General features: G+C 37.2%; 1 protein-coding gene across 6 annotated transcripts in view; it reads right to left on the reverse strand.

Annotated features, from left to right (window-relative positions):
• The window catches only part of EFHC1 (EF-hand domain containing 1), a 59,693-nt gene that overhangs the window by 20,297 nt on the left and 27,242 nt on the right, over nt 1–12,154 (reverse strand). For all 6 annotated transcript variants that reach the window (XM_081037799.1, XM_081037798.1, XM_081037800.1 and 3 more), the window contains 2 exons: nt 7,835–8,055; nt 283–423 (listed from right to left, as the gene is read on the reverse strand). In XM_081037799.1, the coding sequence (XP_080893925.1) occupies nt 283–423; nt 7,835–8,055 (362 nt within the window). The remainder of the gene's footprint in view (nt 1–282; nt 424–7,834; nt 8,056–12,154) is intronic.

Below are 12,154 nucleotides of genomic sequence, written 5' to 3' on the forward strand. Positions count from 1 at the left end.
AAATAAGTCAGGCTTTCATAACTGCTTAAGAAAAGGTGAAAAGGTCTGTCAAAATCTGAGGTAAGGAGGGGAGAGATTAATGATCTAAGAAAGATTTTTTGGGAGATAAGTCTTGAGCTGGGTCTTGGTTCAGAGGCACCAAAATTAATACTATCCAACCTGCCGGAAGGCTGGGTACTAGAGCCAATGGTTGTTAAGTAAACACGTAATTACAGACAAAACAGACGACTGTGCACGGTACTAAGACAGAACAAAATCATAGTATATAAAAATTATCCTCACCAGTGCAGCCAAATAACGAAGCACCTTTTTATCATTCATTAGCATTTTCATAACATCTTTTTTCGGAGCTTTTGGAATGAGAGCAAAGCAATTCTGAGCAGAGTCTTCAACTAATCCATAACCATTATAGGGAGGTAATTCCTGAAGAAACACAAGAAGCAAGAAGTAAAGCAGATGCTATTTGTGTTAAAATCTACATTAAAAATAACTAAGTTTCTTTCAGAAGATATTTATTCAAAAACAATTACTCTATATACAAATGGAGTCAGAAAAATTCTGTTCCTCGTTATTTATAGATGTTATATATTTATTTATAGGTGTTATACCATAATTGCTCCTCCTAGAAGTAACTGATGATGCTTCAACGTAACCCTCAGGGCTAGACTGAAACTTGCTCATCCCAATGCTGACCCCTGTGGTCATCCAACATGGTGCAGCCCGTGGGTTTGTGTCTTCTTTGTCCGGGGTGTGGACTTCAGCCTGCCAGATCTGGAAACTGTTTTCTCCGTTTCCCCAAAGTGTGTATGTGTTGTATATGTAGGAGTTGGCAGGGTCGGTCATTCGAGGTATAGTGCTTGAAACACTGACACTTCACCCGTTTCCCGGGGCTCCACTTAATGTGATCATCATGGGTGGAATACAATTAGTGGGTCCAGTGGAATGACAATGACCACATTTGTTCGAAGTGCAAAGCCACTATTTAACGAATATAGAAGTTGCCATGGACAGAGGGACCTTGGGTGAGACACCAATAATAAGCTCTGTGTTACTCTAGAGGCTAGGCAGAAACGCATGGTGCTGGAATCTAAACTTGCTTTGTAGCTGCATCCACACAAAATGACAGCAGCCGGGTTGAGGGATGGGGGTGAAGGTTGAGTGATTTTGAAATAGGGAAGTAGCTCTGTAAGCCTCTGAGCACCTTCTCAAATTCCTTTTCTGTTTCGACAGGCTTCTACCTGCTTTTCCTGAATTACACCTCATTTGCCCTGCTTGGAATGAAGACCTTCCCTGAATATCAGCCCATGTGCCTGGGGTGCTGGCATCATGCTTTTCCTACTCTCAGCTACTGCCTGGGTCCTGTTTCACATGAGAGCAGCTGCTCCTCTGTGGACATCATCGCTCTTAGATACTCTTGCTCACAAGACCCACCCGGCAGAGTTTCTGCCCAGGCTTTCTGAACAAAGCAAGTCCCCTGGAAGCCTGAGTTCCATCACCTCTCACATAGGGCTTTTAGGGGCCAGCTCCACAGCAGACTAGCTCTCCCAGTCCTGGTTTCTTCCTCTTCCCTACCAGCATGTCTCCATATGGAGCCAGCCTGAGACAGAACACATCTGGCCACCGGATCTATGTTTACTTGCCCTTGATCTAGCAGATCAGCCTGACCTATGAGTGTCATGATTCTCAAACTGAATATATCCAGTTCATATCCACTGCTGTGCCTGACCCATTAGCGTGGTTCTAGCTTTATCCCTCTAGACCCGGCTACAGCTTCCCATCCCAACTACATTATTCAGGGTTTAAATGACTGACATTTAATGAGTAAGGAGAGCTAAAAGGTATTTGCTGTTTGGTAAGTGGAGCTCTCCTACTCATTTCCAACAAAGAATTCTGTGGATGGGCAGAGAGAATTTATTTGTAATGGAATTATTTATTATAGAGACTTTACTGAAAGCAAACTGACCAAACACTACAATTAACGTGCCATGTATATGGAGAGAGATTAGTTTTATTATAGAGTGGCTGAGAAAGGGCAAAACAAACAACTCAAAATCTACAGTGGTTTTCCAGTTCTCTTTGCTCTCTATCCAAGCCTTCCCTCCTTTTTCTTTCTTTGGAAGACACGTTAGGAGAAAAAAGATTGTGGTAATGAGAATAGAGAGAAATATTCTAGGACTCAAAAGCTTTATCAGCTCTAAAGATGGCTCAAAGCCCGTTCACTAAGAAAAGCACACCACTCTGTTACAATCCCTCCCCATCCTACCTCTTGGTTAGGTAAAACTTGTAGGAATATTTAACGTTTAATAGAATCTTCCTTGCACTTTGAAATGTGACCTTGGGCAAGTCTGTTGGACTGCTATCTCACACTATACTTACCTATAAACTAAAGTGGTGAAATAGTTTGCTTGATCAAATTCTAGATCTGTTTCCATAGTATTTTTTCCTGTATATTCCATCAAATGCTGCCAAAAAATCTGGAGGTGGGGCAAGGGTTTTATCATAATTCTTAATCAATGAGCAAATTCTTTGGTAAGGAGTTCCATCAGAAAAAAACCTGCAAGCGTGAGGTACAGTCATGTGTAGCTTAATGACAGGGATACGTTCTGAGAAATGCCTTTGTCAGGCGATTTCATTGCTATATGAACATCACAGAGTGCACTCACACAAACCTAGATGGTAGAGCCTACTACACACTTAGTCTTTGTCATATAGCCTATTGCTTCTAGGCTACAAACCTGTACAGCATGTTACTGTCCTGAATACTGTAGGCAATTATAACACTACAGTATTTGTTTATTTAAACATATTTAAACACAGAAATGGTACAGTGAAAATATGGTATAAAATATGAAAAACGGTAAACCTGTATAGGGCACTTATCAAGAATGGAACTTGCAGGACTGGAAGTTGTTCTGGGTGAGTCAGTGAGTGACTGGGGAGTGAATGTGAAGACCTAGGACATCACTGTACGCTACTGTAAACTGTATAAACACTGTACACTTAGGCTACTCTAAATTTATAATGAAATATTTTTTCTTTTTCAATAATAAATTAACTAACATACTGTAACTTTTTTACTTTATAAACTTTTTAATTTGAAAATTTTTTCAATTCTTTTGTAATAACACTTAGCTTAAACACAAACACATTGTACAACTGTACAAAAATATTTTCTTTATATTCTTATTCTATAAGCCTTTTCTACTTAAAAATTTTTTTAATTAAACATTTTTTTAATTAAAAATTAAGACACAAACATGCACACGAGCCTGGGCCTACATAGGGTCAGGATCATCAATGTCACTGTCATTCACATCTTGTCCCACTGGAATGTCTTCAGGGACAACTGTCATCTCCTATGATAACACTGCCTTCTTCTGGAATACCTCCTGGAGGACCTGCCTGAGGCTCTCCTTGAGGAGATGTCACTCTTTTCAGAAATATGTCCATGGTGCTTTGCTTGGCTTGTTTTCTTCATCATATATTATAATCAGATAATACACCATGAACATGCCTCCTATTAACGAAAACCTTTCAGTGTTGGGGTCCATGTTTTCAAACTTTTTAAGGAGCACGTTAAGGTCTGCAAAAGCTTCTGCTAAACGCTTCACTGTGAATTTTCTTGGAGGTTCTCCTTTTTCTTCTCCTATAGCTTCCTTTTCTCTTGCTTCTTTTTCAACTATGCATTCCAGTGCAGCAAGTCCTCATTAGTCAATTCCTCAGGAACCATTTCTAGGGGCTCCTCAATGTCATCCTCATCCTCACCCAGGTTAAGGTTGAGGCCCTCTCAATCACAGCTTTATTGATTTCTGCAACCTCCTCATCCTTGCTAAATTCTTTAAAGTCATGGATGAAATCTCTTGAGTGGCTTCTTCCAGGTGCCATTCATACACTCCTTGGTGACATCATACCAAACACAAGCAAGATTCTTGATACAGTCATAGATGTTTTAATCCCTCCAGAACTGCATCAGTGTCTTCCTCATTTGCAGCAAGTCTGGGCAGAGGTCCTCTGCTGGTAGTAACTCTTACCACCACTTTGATATTGGGATGAAGATTACCAGTAAAAGGAGATGTCCAGCAGCAATATTGACAATAAGCAAAATCTTGAAGGGAATGTTATTCTCTGTTTTGCTGGCATAGCAATTCAGGAGGGCATCTTGGAAGAGGAGCTGGGTTGTCCGTGATTTCGTATTGCTCCTATAATGCACTGGCAGTGTGTGCATACTGATATGCTTGAAGGCCCTGGAGTTCTCACTGTGCCAGATCACATAGGGTTTCAATTTGTAGCCTGCAACATCGCCCCCACGCAAGACTGTTATCCTGTCCTTAAAAACCTTGAAACTTGGCATTGACTTGGCTTTATTATGGATGAAAATCCTTTCAGGCATCTGTTTCCAGAATAGGGAGGTTTCATCCATATTGAACATTTACTCTTGCAAGTAATTTTCCTCCATAATTAGTTACCTAGAGTATCCAAAAATTCTTCAGCTGCCTTCACATTAGCACTTGCAGACACACCACTCACTTTCACATTATGTAATGAATAACAACTTTTGAATTATGTAAACCACTCAAAGGTAACAGTAGATTCACATCATAGCCAGAACCAGCTTTTTCTTTCAGCATCATAAACAAACTTTTTGCTTTGGCCATGATCGTCATGGGGCTAAGAGGGATACACTTATGTGTCTGGTCTTCAATCCAGGTCATTAGTAGTTTTTCCATGTCTAACATAGGCACTTCTCAAATGTTTGTTAGTCTTGTTGCCTTTGAGCCTGTTCTTCAAGATCATAACTATGGTGGAATGGGACATACTGACCAGTGAGGTTATAGACAAAGAGAGAATGTTAAAAGTAGCAAGAAAAAACAAGTTAGTTACCTACAAGGGAGCTCTCATAAGACTGTCATCTGATTTCCCAAAAGAAAATTTGCAGGCCGGAAGGGATTGGCATGAAATATTGAAAGTGATGAAAAAGAACCTACAGTCAAGAATACTCTACCCAGCAAAACTATCATTTAGAATCAAAGGACAGGTAAAGAGCTTTCCAGACAAGAAAAAGCTAAAGAAGTTCATCACCCCCAAAACCAGTATTACAAGAAATGTCAGAGAGACTTCTGACCAAAAAAAAAGGATAAAAAAATATAAATAATAAAATGGCCACAGCTACATATCTATCAATAATTACTTTTAATGTAAATGGATTAAATGCTCCAAAGATAGGGTGGTTGAATGGATAAGAAAACAAGACTCTTACATATGCAGCCTACAAGAGACTCACTTCAGATCGAAAGACACAGATTGAAAGGGATAGAAAAAGATATTTCATAAAAATGAAAACAACAATAAAAAGCTAAGGCAGCAATACTTATATCATACAAAATAGATTTTAAAACAAAAGCTATTATAACAAGAGACAAAGAAGGACCCAGAATACCACTTCTGGGTATTTATCCAAAGAAACCCAAAATGCTACTTCGAGGGGACATATGCATTCATATGTTCACTGCAGCATTGTTTACAATGGCCAAGATCTGGAGGCAGCCTGGGTGTCTGTTGATAGATGAACAGATAAAGAAGAGGTGGTACATATATACAACGGAATATTGCTTGGCATTGGAAAGGAATGGATTCTTGCCATCTGCGGCAGCATGGATGGACCTGGAGGGTATTGTGGTGAGTCGAGTATGTCAGACAGAGAAAAAGAGATGCAATGTGATTTCACTTATATGTGGAATCTAAAGAACAAAATAAACAAACAAAACAGAAACAAATTCATAGATACAGAGAACATTTTGATGGTTGCCAGATAGGAGGGGGGTTAGGAGGTAGGTGAAAGGGGAAGAGGTTAAGAAGTATAAATTGGTTTTTACACAGTAGTCATGGGGGTGTAGGGTAAAGCATAAGGAATGTAGTCAATAATATTGTAATAACTATGTATGGTGTCAGATGGGTACTAGATTTATCAGGGTGATAGATGGGAAGGGGTTTGGGGGACAGGGTGGAAAAGGTGAAGGGATTAAGTGGTACAAATTGGTAGTGACAAAATAGTCATGGGGATATAAAGTAAAGCATAGGAAATATAGTCAATAACATGGTTAATAACTATGTATAGTGCCAGGTGAGTACTAGACTAGTCAGAGGGATTACTTCTTAAATTGTGTGAATGTCTAATCACTATGCTGTATACCTGAAATTAATATAAATATTGAACGTCAACTGTAATTGAAAAATCAAAAAAGGGGGGGAGGTGAAGGGGAATAAGAGGTTCAAATTTACAGATATAAAACAAGTAAATCATAGGGATGTAATGTGCAGAATAGAGAATATAGTCAATAATATTTTGATAGCATGGTATGGTGTCAGATTGCTGGACTTATTAATATTATGGTGATCACTTCTTTCAGTATATAAATGTTGAATACCGACTCAGTAATTCCATCCTTCCATTCAGGTGTCTCTTTTGAAAACAAAGAGCCCATGACATTATTTTCTACACACAGTGGCAACATAAAGATGAGCCGTACTTTATACATGGACAACAGACAAAGAGGTTGTATGAGTTGCTCCTGACCCAGAGAGGTATAACCAACATCGGTGCTTTCAGTCTATACTGTGCTGCCTTAATACTTCAGATAGTTCTTGAATTTGTTGTATAATGTGTAATTTTTAAAACATGCAATTGTCATTTGAAATGCCAAAATATGTGGCTGAGCCACTCTGAAGGCTCAAGTTGATTAGTTTCCTATTCGGGTGCTTTAAAAGTCCATTCAGATCAGAGTGGACTTTTGTGGCACTCAGAACTGAATTTTGTCATTCAGTGTGATTCTAAGGAAAGCTATGCTGCAATGAAAGACAGTTTCCTACATCTTTAATCAATCGGTGTTGGCTTTGCTGTCAACCAGTTTTTAAGTAAAAGGGTTTGATAAATAGGCAAGAAACAATGAAATGCCCTAGGGGTCTAGAATGTTAAAAAGTGTCTTTTTAAAATCAAAATGGAAAAAAAATATTATAAAAGTAATGCAAGACTTGGTATAAAAAGATAAATTAAAACCACACAGAGTATAGAAACAAAGGTTGCTGTCATCCCCCCTTCCCTCCCACCTCCCCATTCCCACATACTAAATCAACCACTTAATAGTATGGGGTGGGTATTACTCCAGGTCTTTTCCTCACTTATATATAAACAGATACTGTATGTAGTAATTTACAAAAATAGCACCATATCATGCATACATATTCACTTTAAAATGTTATGGACATTTTTCCATGTTAATATGCATAGCCTTACTTCCTCTTTTTTTAACCATTCTCATAGTCTTCTCATTATATGGATGGATATACCATAATTTATTCTGCCAATGTCCTAATACTTTATTGTAAATAATGCTACAATACACAACCTTATACACATCTTTTTGTAGTCCCCAAACCAGATTTTCTGGTCAAGAAATATGGAATATTTTATTTTGAAAAAATTAAAATGATGACAAGCTGCCCTTCAAACAGGCTTTTCCTATTGGCTCTCCTATTAACAGTATATGAAAATGTCCATTTCTTCCCACCAGGGCAAACATCATATACTATGAGTCTTTTTAAATCAAATAGATCCAAAACCTCATTAGTTTCATTTCTATTTCTTTATCAATTAAGTTGAGGGTCTTTTCATATGTTCATTAGCCATTTGTATTTCTTATTTTGTGAACTGCTGTATTTCATATGCTTTGTCCATTTTCTAATTGTGTACTTACATGAGTCTTTTATTTCGTTTTTCTTAAACGTTTACATGAGAAGATCAATTATCTCACTACACTCAGAACTAGTGTCTCATTACCTGTTTTACAGGAGGTGGTTCCTTCTTGCTCACATCAACATGTGGTAAATCGGAGATTCCAAACTTTTCTTTGTAATACTGTCGAGTAAATGCGTCACAATCATAAATGAAGAACGTTCTCCCGAGGATAGTGAGTGGTTTCCCAACAATGAAGTCTTTGGCAGTGTACCATTCCAATACCTCTTGATCAGAGATTTCCAGCACACACGAAGGGAAGTTCTCTAACGTAAGATAGCAGGGGAAGAGGAAAGAAAAAAGAGTGAGGATGGGAAGAAAGACTGACACAACAGCAGGGCATTCTTGAGAACCTGAGGGAGTGCAGTCTTTAGCTCTGGTCAAAGGTCAGAGCCTCCTCTGCATTCCCAGAAGAACACAAGGCTGTGTTCCCATCTGTTGACAGGACACATAAATAATACCCCAGATGGTTTTTGTAAAGTCTCTCTCCCATATTCAGCTCCAACAATCAACACAGGTCACTAATCTTAGCAGAATTAATGCTCAGAAGAAACCATCACTGGAGGAAGGAATCAGTGCAATGTCCTTTTATAAAGACAGAGTATTAGCTCTAGGAGGAGTCCAAGTTATTTAGTTCAACTTCCCACTCATTTAACCATTCACCCAACAAACTGTTAGTAACCACACACATCATCTACTAGGTACACTGAGATTACAACAATTAACATGTAATATAGATAAAATTCCTGATTTGATGGAAAAAACGTTTTGTTTGGGGTGACAGATATTAACAATTACATGAATAGTGGTTTCATTTAATTTGTGATCACTGCTATTAGGACAGTGTGACCTAGTTCTGTGACAAGAGGCAGGGACAGTCAGTGAAATGATTACAATAATCTGTACATCTGGGGAATCAACAGATTTTCAAATGTAGACTCAACCTTGCATTTTTTAGAATAAATCCGATTTTGTCACACTGCTTAAGAACTAAGAATTGACTTGTTTAAGATTGATTCCCTGCAGCCTGGCCTGAATGGAAACCATAAGATAGTCAGTTCTGATAACGTGCCACATTGTATAGTTTTAACCACAAAGTTTGGCCACAGATTTCAGGGCACATGAGCAACAAGCTGGTATTCTCCTGATAATTGCTAAGACACAAAAATAGGGAAGGAGGCTAAGGTTCTGCTGTATCAGACAGAAAGGCTTGAACTCAAGCCTTTGCTCATGCTAAAAGTAGGGCTGGTATTTTCCCAATCATGCGTCTTAAAAGCCCTCCTTCAGTTAATATCCAAAATTTATAAAGAACTCACGCAACTCAACACCAAAAAAAGCTAACAATCCAATTTAAAAATGGGCAGGGACCTAAATAGACATTTCTTTAGACAGGACATACAAATGGCCACCAGACATAAGAAAAGATGCTTACTGTCACTGAGCATCAGAGAAATGCAAATAAAAACCACAATGAGATATCACCTCACACCTGTCACCTCACACCATCATCAATAAACCAATATACAACAAGTGTTGGCTAGAATGTGGAAAAAAGGAACTCTCTTGCGCTGTTGGTGGGATTGCAGATTGGTGCAGCCACTATGGAAAACAGTATGGAGGTTCCTCAAAAAATTAAAAATAGAACTACTTTTTGAGCCAACAATTCCACTTCAGGGTATTTATCTGAAGAAATCCAAAACACGAATTCAAAAAAATATATACACCTCTATGTTCATTGTAGCATTATTTACAATAGCCAATATATGGAATCAACCTAAATGGCCATCAATAGATGTCTGGATAAAGATAAGCAGGTGTATCTATACAATGGAATATTACTTGGCCATAAAAAATAATGAAATCTTATCGTTTGCGACCACATGGATGGACACAGAAGGTACTATGCTAAGTGAAATAAGTCAAACAGAGAAAGATAAATACTATATGATTTCACTTATATGTGGAATCTACAGAACAAAATAAATGAACAAACAAATCAGAAACAGACTCATAGATACAGAGAACAAACTGATGATTGCTGGATGGGATGGCAGTTGGGGGGCTGGGTGAAAAAGGTGAAGGGATTAAGAAGTACAAATTGGTAGTTATGAAATAGTCAAGGGGATATAAAGTATAGCATAGGGAATATAGTCAATACTGTAATAACTATGTATGGTGCCAGGTGAGTACCAGAATAATGGGAGAGATTACTTCGTAAATTATGTAAATGTCTAAACACTATGCTGTACACCTGAAACTAATATAAAATAATATTGTCAACTGTAATTGAAAATAAATTAAAAAAATAAAATTTGTTAAAAAGGCCCCTCCTTCTCCCAGTGTCTAGTGCCTAACTCTACTAGGCACTTTGAGTGACCCCAGGAAATGATAGCCAATCGGGAACACAGCTCGTGACTCCATGAGTTTCCCTAAGTAAACAATGTTTTAGGAGATCTGGGGTGTGTGTGTGTGTGTGTGTTTGTGTGTGTGTGTGTGTGTGTGTGTGTTTATGCATGAGTGTTTGTGTGTGTGTGTGTCCAGCCATTTGTCTTTGCTCAACAAATAATTACCTTTTTCATATACTGCTGGATTTCACTTACTGCTATTTTGTTTAGGTTTTTTGCATATATGTTAATGAGTGAGACTAGTTCTTTTTTCTCATAGTGTCTTTGGTTTTATTAGTCTTTTTTAATGAATGTATTAAGCTCTTTTTCTTTTCTATGAAAGAATTTGTGTTAAGCTTGGAATCATATGTTCTTTAAATATTTGGCAAATCTGTGAAATTATCTGGACCTGATGTTTCCTTTGTGGGAAAATTTTTAACAGATTCTATTTGTTTAATGTTAAAGACATTTGATTTTTATTTCTTCTTGAACAAGTTAAATTTTTGTAAAAATTTGCTCATTTCACCTAAGTTTTCAAATGTACTGACATAAGGATGTTGGTATTATTCTATTATTTTTTGTTTAATCCATGCTGCATTTTAAAGTATGCTTCCTCTTTTATTTTTGATATTACGTATGTGTGCCTTCTTTTTTTTCTCCTTTGATAAATTTTGCCATTGGTTTGTCATTTTATTAGTCCTTTCAAAGAAACAACTTTTGACTTGACAAATCTGTTACTTTTGTTTTTAATTCCATTATTTTCAGGCTCTTTATTATTTCCTCTCTTTTAATTTCTTTAGATTTTTTTCTGTCATTCCTTTTCTAATTTTTTAAAGAAGAATGCCTAGCTTAGTTTTTGTCTTTTTTCTTAAATAAGCATTTAAGGCTATACTTCTTCCTCCAAGTACACTTCACGTTAGATGTATCTAAAAGTTCTGAGGGAATTTTTGCTATCATTCAATTCTAAGTATTTTCTGATAGTATTTTTTTTTTTTTACTCATGGAATATTTAGAAATGTGATTTTCAATTTCCAAATACATGAGTTCTTTTGTTATATTTCTAAAACTGAATTCTAATTTAACTGTTTTGAAATCAGAAAATATGGCATAAGAAGCCCAGTCTTTAAAAATTTGTTAAGACTGATCAGTTTTGATGTGTTCTATTTGTGCTTGAAAAACAAAAAGGGCATTCTCCAGGTGTTGATGTATTCATTAAATCAATATTGATAATTATATTGTTCATATATACGAACACATATGTATGTATATGTATATATATACTTATTGACTTGCTTTTTTGATCTAACAGTATTAAAAGAAATGTTTTAATGCCTCTCATCATTTTGATGGATTTGTTCATTCTCTGCATAATAGTGCTAAAAATTTTTGCTTTATATGTATGTTTCAAAACCATGTTATTAACTACAAACAAGTTTAGAACTACTACATTTTCCCAGTAAATACAATTCTTGAGATATGTAATGATCCTTCCTCTTTATCTCTAGCAATGGTTTTTGCCCTAATGTCTATTTGTATTATAATAATATAGCCTTATCAGTTTATTTTGCTGTTTGCTCGTGCAATTTTTAACCTTCCTATGTCTCTATATCTTAAGTATGTTCTTAAAAAATAATTTTTCCAGGGCGGCTGGATGGCTCAGTTGGTTAGAGTGCGAGCTTTGAACAACAGGATTGCCGGTTTGATTCCCACATGGGCCAGTGAGCTCCACAAATAGATTGAAGACAACGAGCTATTGCTGAGCTGCCTGTGGGGCAGCCAAATGGTTCAGTTAGTTAGAGCGCGAGCTCTTAACAAGAAGGTTGCCAGTTCAATTCCCGCATGGGATGGTGGGCTGCGCCCCCTGCAACTAAAATTGAAAACAGTGACTGGACTTGAAGCTGAGCTGTGCCCTCCACAACTAGATTGAAGGACGACGACTTGACTTGGAGCTAATGGGTCCTGGAAAAACACACCGTTCCCC

The sequence above is a fragment of the Rhinolophus hipposideros genome, assembly GCF_964194185.1.
Source record: "Rhinolophus hipposideros genome assembly, chromosome: 3".
In the NCBI taxonomy this organism is placed as follows: Eukaryota; Metazoa; Chordata; class Mammalia; order Chiroptera; family Rhinolophidae; genus Rhinolophus; species Rhinolophus hipposideros.